At 39.5% G+C, this 15,448-nt stretch overlaps 1 protein-coding gene across 2 annotated transcripts in view; it reads left to right on the top strand.

Annotated features, from left to right (window-relative positions):
* Positions 1 to 15,448, top strand: part of LOC128884582 (semaphorin-2A) — a 313,381-nt gene that overhangs the window by 244,502 nt on the left and 53,431 nt on the right. For both annotated transcript variants that reach the window (XM_054138056.1, XM_054138054.1), the window contains exon 3: positions 14,383 to 14,434. In XM_054138056.1, coding sequence (XP_053994031.1) covers positions 14,383 to 14,434 — 52 coding nt within the window. The remainder of the gene's footprint in view (positions 1 to 14,382; positions 14,435 to 15,448) is intronic.

The following is a 15,448-nucleotide window of genomic DNA, read 5'->3' as shown; positions in this document are numbered from 1 at the left end:
ATTATTTGAATAAGTGTTGGTGTATACTGTTAGAGTAATTGTTTCAAACGTCTTTTGTATCAGAATTGCAATCCGAAGTACGCGTATTTTATATGTATTTGGATCAGGTATTTTTCCAAGTAATACATTATTTGAATAAGCGTTGGTGTATACTGTTAGAGTAATTGTTTCAAATTCATCGATGTGCAGTATTTTACGCGTATAATATTTAGAATCTAAATGGTTTAAGAACCACTGTTCTAAACATATTTAGAAGGCATTTCCGAACACTATTTTCTTTAATAAAGATAACTCAAAACACTATATCTTTTAATAACGATAACTCAGAATATATTTATTTGTAATAGTAACTTAATAAACTTAGTAAACTTTAAGATGTATTTAAGGCGTCTGTTCGATAATATACATAGGGCCCTTCCGCGGATGGAAATGGTCAGAGCTTCTTCCAGCGAGGTCAGGCCTACCGTTATCTTCCCATCTCGCGTAATAAAACGTCGCGCGATGAAAATCTCTGAATAAAAGTTGCGCCTCGGTGTCAAAGCGGGTGCGAGCATCGAGAGCGGATCCCGCGCAGCGGAGCACAGCGGAGCAGAAGGGCGTTGTACGTGTGTACGTGCCGTGGAGCGGATTTTTCCGATTCTCGTGATTAAAATTCTGCGCGGAGTGCACGCGCGGGACGGGAGCGTGCCGATTGATTAAATTTCTCGGTGACATCGAACATCGGATAATCCATGTTTTGAAATAGTCTCTGTATTACAGCGGCGCCGATACACGGCTGGCTTTCGCGATGATAATTATCGTCGCGCTGATTGCGCTGAATTGCCACCAGCGTCCACCCTTTGCGTCCCACCCTTCCTCTACGTTTACTCCGTTTCGCGATCGGTTTTTATTCGAAACCTTATATCGGCGTGCGTGAGTCGAATCAACGCGCAATTTCGTCGTTATTTACCCCGCGTTCGAGATCGAAATGAAAAGTAACGTTCCGTTCGACGGTGCAACTGGGTCGCGCGTCAAACATTCTCGCGTATCCGTTTTCTGAAGCGAGTTTTCGACGTTCCCATCGCGAGACGAATGAAATGTTCCCGGCGTCTATTGTTTCGAACCATTGTTATTCAAATTTAATAATCTGTTTATCGCGAGCCATTCAGACGCAGGGCAGACGTTCATTTTCCGCGATGTTCGACATATTTTTGTGCGAAGTTAATATTAAATTAAAACAACGATGCGTAATCTTTTCAGTTAATGGGTAACATAAAATAATAATTTCGCGTTGTTGATTATGCGTGTCAAATTCATCGACATTCTATACAGTTTCAACATAAAATTGATTTCGATCTTAGCAGTTTTCAAATATGACAAATTTTAATGACGATGCACGAAAAAGAAATATACCTATTCGAATAGTAGGAAGGTAACGCGAGAAAGAATTAACCCTTCAACTATCATATTATAATTGTCGAGCTTTGAAATATGATATGTAATACTGCAAACTATAATACCAATAATACTTTCGCAGGATTGACGTGGAGCAAATTATGAAACACTTAGAGTAACCATCCAGGCTAATTTCTACAAAATTACGTGTTTGTTAAATATTTTTCTACAAATTTTAGATGAGCACACATTTTCTGCGTGGTTTATCGCGATAAGTTGCTCTCGATTATCTAGCCTTTATCCCTCCGATCTAGACGTATTCGCGCAAACTCGTCGGATGATGCTCAAGTGCGTCTGTACTCCTTTTCGTAATCGGCCCCCTCCGCGGTATTTGCACGCACTCTTAGCTCGGGTACTGAAATATATATACCGCGTTTATGTACCGGATCGTTCCTCTCTACACGAGGGGATGACCAGGTTTCGTTTGCTAAACGTTTCAATTTGCAGAAAGGTAATTTACTGAAACCTTCGGGGCACGAGCGCACGCGGGACGGGGCAAAATGAGGCGAAACAAGTACACGCGAATTAAACTGACTGAACTTTTAAGAACGTTTTCCCGATTAATCTTGGCAATCGGGAAAATGGAGAAAAACGCAGAGCACGGTCGCGAGTAATCGAGACGCGAAATTGTTTTCGCAGACAGTGCTCTTAACGGGGACTCCGTAATCGACGAAACTTCATCGGTGACATAATTCTGTCGCTTAGCGTTTAACTCTTTCTTTTTCGGTGCAGTGTTCGTCGCAGATTTGCGTTGTTTTTCACGGATTATTTATTTATATGTCGGTGCAATATTATCTCGCTACTCTGTCGCAATAAAAGGAAAAAGATGAAGGGATGCACCGACTTTTTTTAACTGTTTGATATATTTTGTGCGTATTGAATTCTGGGTGTAATAAAAATTGTTTGTACCAAATCAGAACTTTTCTAGAAAAGAATGGCATGCTTACAAAAATTATATACAGGGTGGGGCATTTAAAATGGGCCACCTGAATAATTCGCTTACTTTTAGCGATAGAAAAAAAAGCGTAGAACAAGAGTTATTTGTTTTCTTTTTTGTAGATAAGAATATTATTCATTGAACAAATAGCGAGACAATAGAATATCATAGCTTCGTGATCAATTTAAGTGTAGCTATGCATGGAACCGTAAAAGTGAAAAATGCTGAAAATTGTTCAAGTGGCAACAATTATCGTTTCACTAAAATATTCATTAATTTATGGATATAATAATAACCCAGAATTGATTTCTTTTTTAAAAGATGAAATGAAGCGCACGCGATAGGGGGTTGATGCTTTTTCTCCTGTGCTATCTGTAGAAAAATCACTTACGTCGGCTTGTACTCTTAACACAATGCTCAAGAGGCAGGGTATCGTTTCTTCTTGAAAACGAAGGTCAAGTTTTAGCGAGTAAAAAGGGGGGGTTTGCTTCCTCAGTGGCGGATAAAGATTGTAACGGGGGGACGTTGCATCATTACTACAGAAGTATTATTTCTTGATTCGGTTCCAACCTTTCCTCCCTGCCAGTCCCTGTTACTATCCTGCTGGCCATTCACTAGCGTTTTCTTTTGTGAGACTCCCTTCTTAATTTGGTAAATGCCAGCAAAATGCTACGCAACTCCAGTAATGGAGAGGCAGGGTGGGAAGGAACGTCTGAAAGCCGCTGGATACACAAACCGAAGAGCCTCTTGTACGAGGCAACAATAGTTATGTAATATATCTGTTGTGCCAGCAAAAATTATGTCGCGAATTGTATCGTCGTCAATTCGAGAAAATAGCGCGAAGCTCGTGGGCAGAATATGCTCGTGAGAAAAGTGTTAGAACAAGATGGTATTTTACAAGTATTTTAAATTTTGTAGCGTATACTTTATCGACTATAATTGATATATTCATGTATTTCTACACATTCTAGTATATTTTTGTATATTCACTCTTGTCATAAATGTATAAATATCCGCTGCCTAGTTACTATATTCTTGCACATTATACTAGACATTATATGCATGCCGTACTCTTTTAGTAAATACTCCATATTCGAAGGCAGCTTTGTAATTACGAAGATACGCTTTGAACATAGAATACTTGTTTATTCGAAATGTTACACGACCGAAACTTCATTAAGCGCGACCAAATAGCAAGTTTTACGATCATTAAGGCCGTTTCAGCCTGGCTGGAATTACGAACGGTAATCGTAATCGCCGAATCGTATGGATAACGCTTATAAGGACGATTCATTTCACTTATATTTATCGAGTTTATCGACGCTCGGTCGTTCCATTTGCTAAATAATCGGGATAATGAAGGCTTAATCCCAACGGCTTTCAATAAAGTAGTATTATGCTAATGTAATTGGTAATTACGGGATAAACGATAGATATTGAATTTCAAAGTGAACCGCTAAATAAACTGCTAAATTTTCGGCACCGTGCTCGCTACGCGGGATGTCGAAATCACGGATATCAGAATCCAATACGGAATTTTTTATTAGGTGTTCCTAGTATGCATATTGGAATTAGGTATGTCGTTCCTTCCTAGTTTATGCTCCTACCGATTTAATCTCTGGATCGCGGCGCTACCGTAATGCATATTTATTAACACGTTTCACGCCGTGTTGCTTTTGCGTAACACGTTGACGATCCTATTGTACACGTTTAGGATCTACATGTTATGACTTGGAAAGCTATGAATACCTTATAGAAATAGGATAACAACACACGTGTTGTAGCAGCGAAAAAGGAACGACTGATACTTTACAAGCTGAAATATTCATTCACGTTTTTCTGTTAGTATAATATAGATTTCAAATGACAGAATGATACAAAAAAAAAAGAAACGCTGGATAATTATGCATCAACCCAACATTTTCACTCTCCGACTTTCAAGAAAAACTCTCGCTACGTATTTTTACACGAAACTCTCAGTTAATTTCGAATTCTGTGTCTTGCTCGCGATTGAAAAGGACCACATCGGCAAGATTGCCCGACCTGCGGATGACAGCCGTCTCAAACGTTAAACTCTCAGGGTGCCTTTGGACCGTCTGGATAGCTCATTTGGTAAAACAGTCGCGCGGCAAACGAAAGATACAGGCCTCGAATACCTCTCCGGCAAATCTAACCGTTTCCTTTCCTCCCGGCGAACTCAATTTTACTGTCAAACAAATCAGAACGCTTTGAAGAATCGCGGTGAATTTCGCGCGGCAACGAATGCGTCAGGCAGCTCGCGTCGTGCCACGCAAGAAATTCCCGTCGAAACGACGCGAAGTTTCCTCGTGACCGAGGGAGATTCGCAAGCGAAACGAGATTACGGGGAGAGTAAATCGGATAAGGGCGACAGGGAGGTAAGAAATGACGAGCGCGCAAGATGCTTCTGCTTTTGAAGTAACTCCGTTCGTTTCTGTAATGAGATGAGTATGCCGTATGGTACGGCAGGAAGGGGATGTAAAGGACGACTTACGTTCAAACTGCATTTTCCAACGACAGAGTGTAGTTCGATTTTATGGTTTCGAAGGGTTTGTCGAAATTATTCGGGTATTTGAATATTCGTCCCTCAATTTTTATTATATTTTTATATATATTTAAATACATATTAAGGTTTTGTCTGTTTAAGAGAAAAACTTTATTAGTCACTGAAGAGGGCTGCGGTGACTGATGTACTACGATGAAGTTATGGAACTTTTCAAAAAGAGGGCAGAATGGATAACTAATTTTTATAGTTTCATAGATGCATTGAAAGAAGATTATCTATGGAGTTGTTTTAATTTTTATCTGTGTTATAATTCGTAGTTCTAGTTCAATCAGGGACCACCGTTATTGATGCGATACATTACAAGATAATTATTTATAATTATTGATGAATTAGTATATCATTAATAATTTGTTTTTCGTGGTTATTACACGTATTTCAGATACGTTTCATATCCTTTATTCGTATTAGCGTATCTATGATTAAATACATAAGGTCTTCAGTCTATTATTCAAATTTATTCTCAATCTTCATTGTGTCCCTCCTATTAGAAAATAAATATAACATAAGTATCCAATTATTTCTAAGAGAAACCAAATGTTAGTCGAAATAGTTACACTCAAAGAAACGAATTTCAAATTGAATCCATCCTAGTAGATAAAAAATACAGCCAGCTATCTAACAATATTCAAGAGCAGAAAAAACGGTAACCTTTTTTGCATTTATTTAATCTTTGACGTTTCTTATTTTCTGGCTTCGTTCCATGGCCTCGATTCCGTTGCCTCTCTCTGCTATGTACCTATCCCCCGACATAGTCGTTCTACAATATCGGATTCCGATGAGAATTCTGCGCAAAAGGAAAACGATTCCGACATTCCTCTTCCAATGATGCGAAACGATTAAGCCCTATGATCTTCGAGCGAACGGGTTCAATGATGTGACTCTCGATTTCAGACGAAAGGCCGGCCGGGTGTAATTTAATTAAAGGCTAGGATAAAATGCTGCGCGTTATTCGCGAACTCGAGTTTCTGCGAATAATCGATTCTGTGCTCTCTCCAAAGCAAATCGTGCGAGCTGCTTCGGCTAGAGGTGTAGGTCGATCGCTTGGGAAACGATTGATTGAATTTTCGAGTGATGCTTTTGGAACGCGAGGGTGATGATCGGGGAACGAGCGAACAGGGCTTGAAAATGAATGCTTTTCGATTTTTTAGAAATTTCTTGCGAGACAGAATATCGCGGAGAACATTTTATCTCCTTTTTCAAATGAAACGTTTAGGAAGAATCGTTGCTTTTCATAGACTAACCGACAAGTCGATTGTATGGAAATTTTGATTCTTACACAGTATGTATGAAGGATGATTGTAGTGATGTAAGAGTGGATGCAGCGTGAATGGAAAGACTGCAGAATGTAAGAATGTGTGTGTGAGACGGTTTAGGTGAAAACATAAGATGCGCGACGGGGCATCGAAGCAAGAATCGGGAGACGATAGTCAGTCGATCGCGAGCATCCGAGAAATACCATAATTCTTTAATTAAATATTATTTCTTTTTCGTTCAATACTGGCTTCATTCCCCTCATCCTAAAAATAGAATCCCACATGTAGAATTATGTCTTTGTACCTTAAAATTTATTGTTTCGTTGCGACAGTTATTAACGGACAATTTATTATTGCTATTACTAATGCTACCTAAATGCAGACGGTGCATTTCCTACGCCAAAAATAATTTGAAAAAAGTTGCAAAATATAATCCCGCCAATGGATTCGCTATCTTGGCGAGCACCAATTTCGTTCGACGGTTTTCGCACCGAAATTACCACAGAGGATTTGCCTTTTCCCGCGAAACAAGCCCCGGAACACAAAGAAAAATAACATCTCTTTGCGGGGCGAAATTTCACAAAAACAGCGACCAGTATAATACCGTGTCGATCGAATGAAAAATAAAAGGGATAAACGTATCCGCGCAGAATAATGGACAAAGGGGCGGCCGGCCGCGATGGAGTTAAATCGATACGTCAAAACAAATTGCTCGATAATGCCTCGACCTCTCGGCCCGCCCGAACGCGCGATAATAAATTCTCGTGCTCGCGTAAGAACCGTCGGTGCACCGTGGACTTTGGTAAGGCGAAAACGGAAAAGAAAAAGAAAAAAGGGGGGGGGAAAAAATGAAGGCAGAATGGAGGCAAAACGGTGTGTAATCGACGCACGTTTCAGGTCGTCGTTGATGGTGATAAGTGGCGAGCGATCACGCTTTCACATCCGCGCGAATTGCGCTGGTCGCATGGTAGAGGGGTATACGTGTTTCTAACCATATCCCGTCTCGATTCTAACCCCTCTCCCTTACTTTTATGATCCCTTTTTCCCCGGGTATCAACGGAGGGGGATCGATACTACGTGCGAGCATCGTTCCTCGTTAATTAGAAAGGTGATACCCATTAATTGTAGTTCGAGAATCGGCAGCCGCATTTCGATTCGCTCCACAATTAAGGCACGCTAATTGAACGCTTCCAATTATCAGACCGAGAGAATCGTTGGAGTGCTGCGGAGGAAAAATAACTAGTTCGCTGATACCGAGTCTGAATAGACTCTCGTCTTCTCGAATAGCGCTGTGACATGGAAATCTTTTGAGATCCATATGGAACAGTGATCGCAAACCTTGGGAGGTGTATGAGCTACTGTGTTCAATTTGTAATTTACAGTAGTATGCTTGAGTAGTAGTTCCTATTAGTAAGCCTGTATACGCTAGTGTGTCTTTTCGTTTGGATAAGTGGTCGAAAATGACGGAATGGGAACATTTCTTTTTGACAAAGTTAATGTTGAGATATATTTTAGAAAGGTCTACGTTATATTTATAAACTACTGAAGCATAGTTAACATTTTGTCTAAGATGCTTATCACGATTTTGACCAAATTGCCCAACTGTCTTTTTCAAAACGTTAAGGCATAATCAATCTTCCAAAGTGACTTATACAAGAAGACAGTCGTAGTCTTATTAAATAGTAAAATAATCACGTCTGAAGCGATAGCATAATTTTATAAGTGAATCCAGTAATTAGCGAGATTCCAAGACTCATCCAAATTAATGCACCGTCTACGCTAAATTTAACCTCGTTTCCCTTTAGACCAAATCTAGTAAATATCGACGATTTGTCAAGAAATACTCAACAACCTTAATTTAAATTTATTTGTCTTATCTTTCTAAACGAATGTAGTATCATTTTTTCACGATATAATATTCACCAAATATTAACTGCTTAGACTTTTACATCATGCAATATATTCGATTATTCTTTTTATCATTTTTATCGAACAGGAATTAGGTTCTCCTGCGTGTCATTTGAAGTTTCAATAATTTCTTAAAGACTATGTCAACTCAATCTATAGTAATAGCTTCAAGGTGAATGATATCAACATCTCGCCAATACGTATTAAAGAAAGCGTGGAACATGATGCCTTATACGATTCCTCTCGTGAATAAAATAAATGTACAGGATGTTCGGCAACAGGTGTCTGAAACCTTAAGGGATGATTGCAAACGTGGACTAAATTAATGCTTCGTAACATTTTTACGTAGATAAACGTTTGTACTAGTTTAATTTCGTTCGATTAATTTCTGTTTGATCATGTAACATTAAATTATACCTAATCGACAAAACGCAAATATATACAGGCTGAGACAACTAAACTGTTACAGAGCAGTAATACCTAAACTATCGTAGATACAAATAATCGAATCCAGTATTGCCACTATCCACTATTGCTTATTTTTTGGTCAGGAACCTGTATCAAGACCACCGCCATGTTTCCCACTGACAGTTTTTCCTATCACAAAAAACACGCGAAATATTTAAGATTTAAGAGTTAGGTGGAGTGGGATATCCTAATCTAAAATGACCTAGTGAACTGGAGAACATTTATACGCCTTTGCCACTAACTGGTTATCGCTTGGATTCGCAGGATCAACTTTAATCGTCCAAATATCGGCAATATCGCATGGCATGACTTGATACCGTTCGGTTGAAATGGAACGCAATTTCCCTGATTTGGTGAAAATCGCGATCTACGAGGGTTCCTCGTGCCCTCGTTCTTTCTCTGCTTCCCCTCCGCGACGATTCGTTATTTTTTCACGGACCCGTTCGCTTTTATTTCGCTTCTCCGACCCTCTGGATTATATTCTACTCGGTAGGTTCGGGTGCGTTTCCTTGTGCATATCGATCGACGCGGGATAAGAATTCGCGAAAGCAACGAGCGTTGACTACGTTTCTTAAGTGAAAAGTGTGCAGAATTACCGCGATACGTCACGGGAACATGCTATCGGCCGCTGCCGATAGCGGGGTGCTGTAAAAGGACTGCATCGATTAGGGTTGATCTTGGTAATAAACACGAACGTCGCGGTAATAGAATGTGGGCGTAGCGCGGTGTTAGAGTGCATTAGCACTCTATGCATCGCGTAGATTAGTTTGTTCTTGCGGTACTTTCAGTGCCCATTCCCCTTAGTCTTTTTTACGTTGATTATGAATCTCCATAATGGCAGCGGCGGCTCTTGGAAACTCTTTATTCGTATTCCGTGACGCTAAGGAGGGAATTTTTACAACTTCATTTTATCTTTTCGTTTTCATGTGTAGTTGCCAGACCTTATCGCCAACTAGTGGTGGTAATATGATCAATTAAATAATTAGCGTTTTTTTCTTTATAGATTAATTCCAAGTGAAAGTTATTATGCGCTTTATTCCAGTCACTTTGAGGCTACGATCGCATTATTTTTGCAGCTTATCGGCCGGTCGTATCGAAGCTTTTGTAGGTTAAGCCTGGAGTAGACCCGGTTGCATTTTCAGGTGGTGTTTCACTCGAGTAGCTTAAAATTTCCTTCGTCATTTGATTTGATAAGTTACATTTCAGTATAATTAATAGAGTTCAACTGATTTTTTTATCGAACAGTGTCACGGTTCGTTTTATATTTTAATACGCAATGTTATAAATACAACCAGAAACAGTAAAATAATAATTATTCTGCGGTAAACCTTTTGGAAATTGAAGCGAGCCTCGCATGCTGGCATAAAATTTACTCTGTCGAAATATAACGGTAAACGACGCCATTATGTTTTACATAATTAAACGGGCGGCGGTACGGCGCGATTCTGGAAACACGGTAAACGCATTTAGCGAATCAATCGGAATCCGACGGATGTGATTAGATTTCATGCATGACCGAAGCTGACCGTTTTAGCAATTGATACGGTATAATACAGCATGGCCGTTTGAAATCGATAAACGCGTATTGTTCTACTGGGCCAGACCTCGTGATAATCGCTTTAGCGAGATATTAAAATATTTCTCTTCTGAAACGGCAAACGAAGGAAAAGGTTAATACCTCGAGGAAAAGGAATAGTATGCAAATTAGTGGAAACGAATTCGTAACGATACTTTTTGAGTTATAATGTTCAATATCATTTAACATGATTAAAAGAAAAGATCATAATCAAATTAAGACGTTTCAGGGAAAATAGTTTTTTTGATAAAGTAATTGAAAATAAAAATAAAAATAAATAAAGAGAAATGAACAAAAAAAATTTAAGGAAAGAGACTTGATGATGAATATCGAATAATTAAAGATGATAAAGACTAAGGTTTTATTTAATTATTTCTTCATCGATAAAGATAGAGAAAAATATTCCTTATTTTAAGTTTGTTATATTCTATATGTTACTTTTACTTAAATTGTGTAATTTATCAGCTGTTTAAATTGATAAATAAATACAAATAAAATAAAGTTTAGCCTCAAACTGCGCTTAATTTGTTGATTATTTTTGCCCGGTAAAGTGAAAAACATTCAATCCGCGAGGGATTAATTAACGAAAATCGATTTCGCTGAGCCTCGTGCGCGATCATGCGTGATAAACGGCAAAATCCATCCAGCAATCCTTCAAATATAATTGAAAACGTGGTGTATTTTATTCTTAATTAAAGAAGGATAATCGTTCGCATTCGATTTGTGTTGCAAAATATAAAGTACATTTCGTGCTCGTCGATTTGCTCGGTTCGTCGAGTCGATTTCCTGCGGCTAAATCGATTTCACCAAGAAATCAGGATTACTCGACGAAGCTGCGATTTGCAGAAGGTCGAACGTAACCTTTTGAATTCGAAAGGTGATTCCCAGTCGTCACTGGATTTTACGTGACAATTTGAGTGTCAAATGCAAAGCGAAAATTTGTATCTATGTTTGATCTCCTTGAATTTCGAATCGTTACTGTCATTATTAGTCCACAAACAAGTTGTTAATTGTGTAATTTTTTAGAAATTGTAAAATGGTACATTTTAAAAGGTTTTTTGACTGAAAATTATTTCTTAAATCTTTATTCTTTCAAATGATTCGGAACCTTGCATCGTTTTTTAGAATCTAGAAGGTGATGGAGGAGAAAAGGTAGAGTTAAATTAATTTCATTGCAGAAAAAGCTAAAAAGTCAATCGAAAAAATATGATAAAACTTAGAAAATAATTTGCAATGAAAATTTCAAAAGATATATTCTGACATTTCTCATAAAAATCGTGTTAAACAGGAGTGTTTCCACTCCTTTCAATTTTGAGAATCTCTTTATACCGCTTCCACGAAGTACAACTATCTTTCGCGCCTACGGGCGTTATAAAATTCTTGCAAGTGACTGGTGTCAGAAGCCGTCAAAAATTGGAAAACGAAAGAAAAAGAGAAACGTAAAAATCGCGCTGGAATCCTCGTAAGAGATCGTCCCCTGGGTTGCGAACTATTTCGAAGCTGACTGGGCGCTTTTTTTTTAAATCGAAAACACGATGACTTCACGCTCACGCTCCCGCCGCCATCGATCACCCCTACAAATTGCTTTCGTACAAAATTTTTCCTTCCCGTTTTGTCTCGAGCGACGAGCTCGCACGTACAACGCTCGCCCGTCCCATCCATCCACCTGCTCAGCCCTCGGGAAAGTTCTCCAGAGCGAGAACTAACTCGACGCGGCTGGATTCCAAAGTACGGATTTGTTTTTCCGCGTCGCTATTTACTTTTTCACGGCGGCGTGCGCAGGATGAATGAGGAAGGAAACCTCGAAGGGTGAAGGAACTGGGTTTCCCTGTTTTTTTCTTTTTTTCGCGCTACCCACGGATTTCATACTACTGCGCGCTTCCATCGAAGGCCAATGACGAATGGTTATCGGAACAAAGTTATGCGCCGCTTCGGCGCTAATGTTGCGAAACGCTTCAAAACTGGGTAAATTCGATTTACGACCGACCGTGACTGGCGTTGCGTGCACAAGTTTCGTTCGATCCCTGTCGACTTGCACTTTTGCTTTCAATTTTTCGAGTTTATTTCGTGTAATTAGTCGACGAGTTATTTGTGCATAGATAGTGCATACCATATATAGTAAAGTATGATGACGGATTAGTAAGGATCAATTATACAAAATCATTCATGGAAGCTGGATGTGCTGTATTTTTCATTACTATATAATATTATACGAATTAAATTTTGTAACGTCTAATGATGTTGATTGGAATACTTTGGAGGTAGGTTAATTCAAAATTGTCGATTTTAGAGATTTTTTTATTTTCGAGTCATCGCATTCGTCTATCAAACTGGTAATATGCTGACATTAAATTTGTATTGATATCATTAACGCAGGAAAACTTTTACTCTGCTTCTACCAATATAGAAGTATCATGATTTTATTTACCAGAACAATTCTATGCTTACCTACGAGTGTACTTGGAAATGCTGCTTTTTTCCGCGAGAGACTTATAGAGGATTCGAATGTAACTAGCCAGGATTCCAGCCTAATCGCCAGATGCTCGATGCCACAGTTAGCGAAGAAATCGAGATCATCCTTCTCGAGCCTCGTTACTCGAGATTCTTGCCAATTAGTGGAGCCCTGGTTAGGAATCTGTCTAATCATTTTCACCGAGGGATGAAACAATAGCACGTATGCCCCCGCGAACGAGGAGGTCGGACTTGGAAAAATCTCGGCTCTTTCCAGTTTCCGGTTTCTGGGTCACTCGTCGAGTAGTTCCGTGTTTTTGAAAAATTCGCGGAATCCGCGCGAACGAGATCCGGAGGCTTGGTGGAAAATTAAAGATACCTGGGAGTGCTGTGCAATTGAATCCGTTCGACGTTCGTCCTAGATTCTTGTTCGTTGCGAAAAGATCTCGAAAACGCATCGTTGAATCGAGATAAACACACGGGTTAGTACCCGTGAAATTTCGAAGGCGAATCGTAGTCGCTGAATCGGAAAGAAAATTCTACGGAGGTTCTCGTTACCTTCGTTTTTATCGCACGGTCTTACGTATGTACGACGTCGGCGAGAGGTCGTGCAATCGAGTGTGGGGTGATTCCTCGCGCAAATGTAAGTGGGAAACGTACAATGAAATTGTTTCTTCTGAATCTTTGTTTTTGAAGATATCAATTTTTAATAGGATTTCTAGCAAAGGTTTTAAAAGACACTTTTTGAAATTTTCATTTAAAATTACTATTTAGCTATGTCCATTTTTCCCAATTTACTTTTTAACATTTTCTAGAATACTTATAAAATTAATTTAGTGGAACTTTTTCCCTACCTGTTTCAATATATGAAATACAGATATACTATACCTATTTCTACCATGAGGCGTCTTTTGACGCCTCAAGGATTGTATGACATTATCTAATCTTAGATTAAATAGTGTTATAGTGATATAATGTTAAAATTTCTCGGGCACCTATGCAAATGAGTTGTACATGCCGTGTCTGACCATTACTCGTTATTTCTACTTGCGCCGGTGACATGTTATACCTATTTCTACCATGAGGTGTCTTTTGACGCCTCAAGGATTGTATGACGTTATCTAATCTTAGATTAAATAGTATTATAGTGATACAATGCTAAAATTTCTCGGACACGTATGCGTATGGGTTGGACATGCCGTGTCTGACCATTACGCGCTATTTCTACTTGCGTTGGAGACTGTATGCATCGATAGTGGCTGACCTAGTAGTAATTATAATTTCATACTATCGAATACAAGAATTCTTCATAGAGCGTATCATTGACAAGCTATCGAAGATGATTATATTACGTACCTCATCCTGTACCTTTTCGTCGGATATTCCCGAACAAGTTGGAGGATTCTGCTTCAAAGGAGGATGTCCCGATAAAAGCAGAATGGAAACGAAGAAAGTTCGAGCTGTATCGAAAAAGAGAGTGACAGTTGAAAATGCGCACGGGAGGATAAAGGTTCTCTTCCCCTTCGATGCTCATAGAAATTCCGTGCTGTTCGCGAGCAGTTTCCAAGGGCAGAACGCCGTAAGCAAAGTGCCACGTTCGCGTGCACAACCATATATAACAGTGTGTAGATAAGGTAGAGTCGAGGCAGCCGAGTAATATATCTCGTAGACGTACGCGAGAGGCATTTACATCTCGAGCATTCGATTATCGCCGTGTACTGTACGAATTGTTGCAACAACACTTGACGTTTCTCTATATTTTCTGTTACAGGGACAAGGTGTTCAGGCTGAATCTGAGCAACATCAGTCACTCGAACTGCGAGGTGAGTGTTCTTTTTGTATTAATTAATCCACTCAAATTAAAAACTATATAAAAATTTGAAAACGATCATTTGACCATCTGTGGCAGGTTCAGTGTCAAGAAATTTAGTTATGGATACTAGTTCAGCAAATACTAGTACAGAAAAGAAAACTAACGTGGTATTGAATAGTAAATTTTAAAATAGATTTTGAAATAGCTTTAAAAGATAAATCTTCATTTAGAACCTTGCAACTGCTCAACGCGGTTTCCGTTTAATCCTGCAAAGTCGATAGCTTTTCTTCCGCAGCTAGAACTCGTGCAATGGCACAGTCCTGAAACCACCTTCTGTCGCAGCATCACGCTTCGATTAGCATCAAACGTCGCGTAACGCTTGACCCCGGGTCTCGTTCGACGATGAAACGCGGTCCCGCTCGTAAATCCGAAAACGGTCTTCGGTGTTCCCCATAAAACTGTCAATCACGTCGACCGGAACGTCGCCTACATCATCGCGACAGCTGACGACTCTCCGACGCTAAGCGATCCATTGTAGAGGAACAGTGCGTGCCCCGATTTTTCCACGCACTCTTTCATCCGGCTTTTTCTTTCATTCCGACTGGATACACTGGCGCGTCTGTGCGCCGTATCGAACAATCGACGCCGAGCTTAATGCACGCCAGTGAAAATGGACTCGCGCGGTGAAAATTCCGTGACGTTTCACGGAGCCTTTTAAGAGCGTGGTGTTCACATCCGCGACACGAAAGAGAATTTTGATATTTAGAGGTCTGCCTTTTAATTCACACGCGAGGCACTGGAAGGGCCGATGGAAGAAAGCTTTGTCGCATTCGACTAATGTGTTTCGTGTTCCGTATGTTTTTTGAATGTGGGGATCGATTGGTAGGTCTGCCGCTTTGAAGTAAATGAAATAGTAATGGCCACAATATAGATCGATTGAATATTCCGCTATTTCGCTCTTACTCCTCTAACGATTAAAAGGAATGGGTTTCAGAGAGCATTTCTTGTTAACAAAAAAGGATCA

This window comes from Hylaeus volcanicus, chromosome 1, assembly GCF_026283585.1.
Source record: "Hylaeus volcanicus isolate JK05 chromosome 1, UHH_iyHylVolc1.0_haploid, whole genome shotgun sequence".
Classification (NCBI taxonomy): Eukaryota; Metazoa; Arthropoda; class Insecta; order Hymenoptera; family Colletidae; genus Hylaeus; species Hylaeus volcanicus.
Note: the sequence above shows the minus strand (reverse complement) of the source record. Positions and strands in the feature narration are given on the sequence as shown.